Genomic DNA, 6352 nt, shown 5'->3' with positions numbered 1-6352 from the left:
AGGAATTTGTTTCCAAGTACATTTTATTTAACTATTTTTAAAGCACAACGCTGTGCAGTAGCTCTTTCTGAATGGCTGCTAATTGTATTGCTCTCTTAACTGGCCTTTTCTTTCTAGTGTGCTACAGCTTTCAATTTTCTACACTCTAGGTTGATTATGTTGTATTGAAGTTTTAGGGCTAGGAAACATATTATCTTACTAATATAAAACTCTTTGTACACCTTTGCATGCCTGAAATAATACTCTTTTTGGCTTTCTTATGCAGGAGGCAGCTTGTGATAAGCTGTTTCTAATTTTTCCTTCTAAATTCAGTATTCATTTGAGCACATAGTTCTGTAAGAGTGCTGCATAACCTAGAATTTTCAAACCATTTAGCTTTGCTCTAATGTATCATCTTAAGTCAAAGAAAATTTAACTATTGACTTCATTACATCAGACACAGTTTATCCAGTACCTTGAATGTGACATTCAGCTGCCAGTGTTAGAAAAGTAACTAGTACATAACAGTGCCATGCTAAATTTAAAAGCTGTTCTTGCATTGTCTAGAAAGTATCTCTTACTCCTTCTTTTATGTGCATCTCTTATGATTACATTAGTTGTTTTTGTACTAAAAGTGCATATATTGCATAGCTATGTCAGTGTTGTTTATTCAGTATAATTTTGTGTGTGTACTTTTTGCTTTTTAAAAACAATATTCGGACTACTAATGCTTTTTGTAGAATTCTTAATGAATTTTTCATAGGAAGCCCATTTCTGCTTACATTAAACAGGAAAAGGACAAATAACATCTGGCAAAGGGAAATCATAGCTATCGATTCCCTGACATAGTGCTAACACAGCTCACAAATATGGCTGTGAGAAAAATACAGCACTTGCTTGCTGATACGATGTATTAGTTAGCCATTAGTTGTATGTTCCTGACAGCTTTATGGATGTTTACAGTTAAGGATGATGCTGAAGTGCTGATACTAGGAATTGTATAGCTTTTGCCTGTAATAAAACAACCAAGATTTTGTGTAAGCTTTTTTGAAATTGCAGACTTTTTTATTGTGTCTCTTTGAAGAAACTGCCACTTGTCTTTTTTAGATAACAAAAATAACTAATCTTCCTCTGTGGTGTGTGGTGTATGAATTATTTTAAAAATCGGTTTACTTAAATAACCTTATTACTGCCAATAATAAGCTTACTGCTCAGGGTCTGCCCTTAAGTGTCAGGTTGATTTTGAGAATGGTTGCAGCGTTGTCTCTTCACTTGGTTGTCTTTCAAAGATTCAGACCGATTTTTATACTTCTGACAGAGCAAGTAAATATTCTATTACATGCTGGTAGCTACATTGTTTGAACGGCCTACAAATGGGAGTTAATATAATCAGTGCAAATACTTCTTCAACCAAGGTTTTAATAGAAACTGGAACTAGAAAATGTTTGTAGTTAATCTAAAGCAGTGCTTTAGTTCATTTTACTTACTATACTTTCAGTGACAGAATATTGAGACTGCCTTTGCAACATGATTTATTGAAAAATGTAATATGGAAAATCATAAAGAATGTGTGAGATAATGGAATTTCCAGTTGTCTCCAGTGTCTTATGCCATTTATTGCTACTCATTTGGTGTGGCTTACCTTTCAGGAGAAATCTTGTTAGACTATGTGTATATAAGTTTACAGTGACTATGGTAAAATATCTGTGTCTAGGTTAGTTTTCTAGGGTTTTTAAATAGCTCTTTGTTTGCTTTTCTCCTTATTAATTTATTTTATAGCTATAGATTTCATTCAAGAATAAAATTAAGAGCACTTTTACCTCCAATAGTAGTGGAAAGCTAATACTCTGGGAAATAGCAGATTCAGTTATTTTCTGCTGTTACATCAGCAGCAGCTCTTATCTTTCCATTACCATCTATATTGCATAGTGTGTGGATTTTATAAGGCGTAAGTTAAGGATGAAATATTGCCTATGGCTAATACCAGAACCTCTAGACACCTGCACAAACACCACTGACAGGGAATTACCTAGACCCTGACTTGCCCTTTGGTTAGGCAAAAGATAGCACCTGACCTGCTCTTGCTTATCTGAAATTCTCACTCCAGGTGAGATTCTTTGCCCCCAGCCCCCCACTACACCGCACCATAGAAGATATGGGTACAGTGTCCATTTAGGCTTTATTAGCAACCAGAAAAAATACTGGATGCTGATTCAGAATGTGTCCTTAGGCTTGGAGATTGGATCCACAAAATTCTTGCATTCGTGGTTACATGGATTTGTGGAGGCCTCAGTGATTTATCAGTAAAGCCTTCTAGACGCTTCATGTTCCTCTTCTGAGTACACAGAAGAGGAGCCACCTGTGGCAAAGCCGTAGGGGTGAATATGGGTTGTACAACGCTTTGTGTTTGGAGGATTTGTCAGGGGTGTTAGGGAAATGGCCTGTATCCCATGTCCGCTCTAACAGCAACACTTAGTTTTTTTTTGCTGAACAGGTGCAGAAAGAGTTCCGGAGTCACGGAGACAGAATGCAAATGGGTCTTCAATTCTGTACCTGTAGAGGGGATCCGTGCTGAGCTGTGGTTTTCCATCTGTAGATGCAGATCCATTTATAAATTTTTCATTAACGAGACATTTGATAAAATGCACAAGCCCTGTTTGAAGCAGAGTGCTATAGCTCTGCTTCAGTGGAAATTACGACTGCATCTGTTGCAATTCTGTTTCTATTCTCTGGCTTTCTAGATGAATATGTAGGTCTCCAGCAGGGAAAGGTATTGATCATCCCGGTCTGAAAGAGTGAGTTAGTCGTAAGGGATACCACTTGAATGCCTGCATCTTGAAAGCTGATTTCAGCCAATACCTAAATAGGTATGTAAGTTAGGAAAAACCAAAAAGATTTCCTCTTTTAGCATGATTATCCACATTAGTTCTTGTAGTTGTACACGTGCGCATCGTGTGTGGGCACCACGCTAAACCTGCACTGTCAAATCCTACTGAAGGAGAGATGGATATGAAGAAGGATTCTCCCATTCAAACCTTCCAGAAGTGACAGGTTTTACACTAATGAAAAATTTAGCACCCTAAACATGGAAGTCTAGAGAGGCAAAATGGTGTTCTCCATTGCATATGCTCAGTTTGTCATTATTGGGGTTTCTAGTGTATTCACATGTTCACGCAATATGGGAAGTGGTTGTTTATTAATGTGTGCACCTCTGAGAGTTGCTTAGACCACAGTCAGCTGCATCCTGTATCACTACAACAGTGTTTCTGGTATCAGTGATCAACTTTACTGGAACCGGTGTTTTAAAACTTACTTAGGATCTTGGGATAGTAAGGGCTCTGCACACGCAGGCATATCAGAAGTGACTCATTAAGAAGATCCTACCTCTGCTGTCTGCCCAGAAGCAGCAGCATTTTAACACTGGGATGGTAAGGTTGCTTTTTAGTAATTACCTTAATCGAGTTTTATTCTCTTGTTTACAAGTCTTGTCAAAATAGTGATTTTGAAGAAGAAAATATAACAGCATTTAGGGAGTCTGTGTCTGCTGTAGGCTAACATTTGGTGTGCATTCTAGAAGTTTATCCATGCTGTCAGTCTGTGCTGATTTAAACAACTCTTCATTGACAGACAAAAATAACCCTTAAGATTGTTGTGAATTAACGTTTTTTTAAAACATAAAGTTTTGAGGATCAAAAGTCAGTCTGGAACAGTATCCTGGCTCCAACGGAAGGAAGTCCAGCCACGAGTAAGAACAGTGCAAATACATAGGCTCTTCTGACATACTGCTCTCTCAGCTTCCAGTCATTTTCAGCCTCATGTATCTGTATACTAAGAAACTGCCAGTGGTTTTCTTCTTCCATTTTGCCCAGTTTCTCCTTAAACTTGGATGAGCTTTTACATTCTGCAGTATCATTTGCTAAAGAGTTCAACAATGTAAAAAACCCCACCTACTTGCTTTTCTTTACTCTGGCTCTGATCCTACATCCTCCTTTGATGCTTCGTCAGTGGAGACTCACCAGACACATATTTCTTTTCAAACTGAGAATTTTTTTTGTAAATGTAGCATAATTTAATTAGTTTATTTCTAACTTTATTAGATGTAGACATTGAAAACTGACTGGTGTCTACCCCTCCTTTGGCCCCTTTTTTTGTTATATGTATTTCTTTTATTGCACTTCTTGAAGTGGTAAGACACCTAAGGTGACTAAAACAGCACTTCATTTCAAGGAACCCAGGAAAGACCTGTCAAAATTAACTGAATTGGAATTTTAAGTATTCTGTAGTGTTATTTGTAAAGCTATAGACAAGATTTTCAAGACAATATCTGATATCATGTATCAGGTTTCCCTGTGCCAACCTCCTGGAGTTCAACAAAGCCAAGTGCAAGGTCCTGCACCTGAGTTGGGGCAATCCCAAGCACAAGTACAGGCTGGGTGGAGAGTGGATAGAGGGCAGCTCCGAGGAAAAGGACTTGGGGGTACTGGTTGATGAAAAACTGAACATGAGCCGGCAGTGTGCGCTGGCAGCCCAGAAAGCCAACCGTATCCTGGGCTGTATCCAGAGAAGTGTGGCCAGCAGGTCGAGGGAGGGGATTCTGCCCCTGTACTCTGTTCTGGTGAGACCCCACCTGGAGTGCTGCGTCCAGCTGTGGAGCCCCCAACATCAGAAGGAGATAGACCGGTTGGAGAGAGTCCAGAGGAGGCCACAAAGATGCTCAGAGGGCTGGAGCCCCTCTGCTATGATGAAAGGCTGAGGGAGTTGGGCTTGTTCAGCCTGGAGAAGAGAAGGCGCAGGGGAGAACTTATAGCACCTTCTCGTACCTGAAGGGGCTACAAGGCAGCTGGGGGGGACTTTTTACAAGGGCCTGTAGTGACAGGACAAGAGGTAACAGGTTTAAATTGAAAGTGGGGAGGTTTAGATTAGATATCGGGAAGAAATTCCTCATGAGATGGGTGGTGAGGCACTGGAACAGGTTGCCCAGAGAAGCTGTGGATGCCCCATCCCTGGAAGTGTTCAAGGCCAGGCTGGATGAGGCTTTGAGCAACCTGGTCTAGTGGAAGGTGTCCCTGCCCATGGCAGGGGTACATGATCTTCAAGTTCCCTCCCAACCCAAACAATTCTGTGATTCTGTGAAGTAACTGCATTTTTCTGAGGCATTGAGAGTGTCTCACAGAGGTAGCAGCTCTGTCCTTCAAATCTTTTAATATGCAAGTTGTATTCTTCTGAAAAATCTCATCTTTACTGTGAGTGCTGAAACTCTGGGTCTGTAAATCTTGCCTATCATTAGTACAGTGAATGTAACATATTAATATAAATTCACCAAAATGTAATATACCCTGCTCTGACCTTCCTCAGGTTGTCATTCTTGATACAGAGGTAAATCATGTTGGCTGTTCTTTACCAGGGCTGAGAACCTGTTCATATAATCCTAGCCAGATTGTTAGGCATCCTTATTCCTTAACTTCTTACAGTTCAGATATTTATATAAACGTGCTAGAGGCTGTTAGACACATACCTTTACTTAGTCTGACGTGTGCAAAGTGTGCATCCCTGTTGTTAATCCATACAGAATACTCTTCTCACTTTCAAGATTGCACTGTGCAATTAGAAGTGTTGTGACATGTTCTAGGTCATGGATCTGGCAATTAACTTTTAATTACTTTGAGTTTTTCTTTCTTCATAGGTTGATGATTCCACTTGTGATGCTGAAATACTCTCCTTGCTCCTCAATGCCAAGTTGGTGGTGAAGTGTGTTTCTACTGCCTTCTATCCTCGCCTTATTGACCACTTACTGGCTAACCAGGGAGAAGGTGGCTGGGATGTAGAGGAAATCGCAAAACAACTTAAAGAAGCAGGGTTCAGTGCAGAGGCTGGGTCCCTCCTGATGTCTCATCGAGGGACTCATCCTGCGCTCAGGACTTTTACGACTGCCCTCCAGGCTATTCAGCATTGGATCTAAAAACATTGGATTTATGCATTTGCCTGCCTTTTTGCTGGAGATCTTACACAAAAGGGAGTAATTGTCTTTCAAGTGAAGTAACAAAGTTTAATTATTGCCTGTGTTTTGTAGGACATACAGCACACTAACAGTGAATTCCCATATATTTCTAACTGTTTTAAAAAATTACTGGTGCGGACCATATCATTCTGTTGTATGACTAGCAAAACGTTGAATCTGATAATCCTTTTCAGATCCAAATGTTAAATGATTACACTCTGTGACATGAAACATTAGTAAATTGGCAGATTATATACAATTTGTCTTAATTTCTGTAAGTAATTTACTCTCGTCATAATGTAAAACTGATGTAAAAATAAAATTATAAGGATATATGAAGAAAAAAAATACCACTGAGTAATTTCTGAGAATTTT

At 39.4% G+C, this 6352-nt stretch overlaps 1 protein-coding gene across 1 annotated transcript in view; it reads left to right on the top strand.

Annotated features, from left to right (window-relative positions):
* LOC104515332 (neuroblastoma-amplified sequence-like) overlaps positions 1-6046 on the top strand; it is a gene marked incomplete at its 5' end in the record, with an annotated part of 20680 nt that extends 14634 nt beyond the window's left edge. Inside the window, one exon of the mRNA XM_010159263.1 lies at positions 5663-6046. Coding sequence (XP_010157565.1) covers positions 5663-5938 — 276 coding nt within the window. The remainder of the gene's footprint in view (positions 1-5662) is intronic.
* Between the last annotated feature and the right edge of the window lie 306 nt (positions 6047-6352).

Source organism: Eurypyga helias, unplaced genomic scaffold, assembly GCF_000690775.1.
Source record: "Eurypyga helias isolate BGI_N326 unplaced genomic scaffold, ASM69077v1 scaffold13409, whole genome shotgun sequence".
In the NCBI taxonomy this organism is placed as follows: Eukaryota; Metazoa; Chordata; class Aves; order Eurypygiformes; family Eurypygidae; genus Eurypyga; species Eurypyga helias.
The sequence above is the reverse complement of the archived record's forward strand: the minus strand, read 5'-3'. Positions and strand labels throughout refer to the sequence as shown.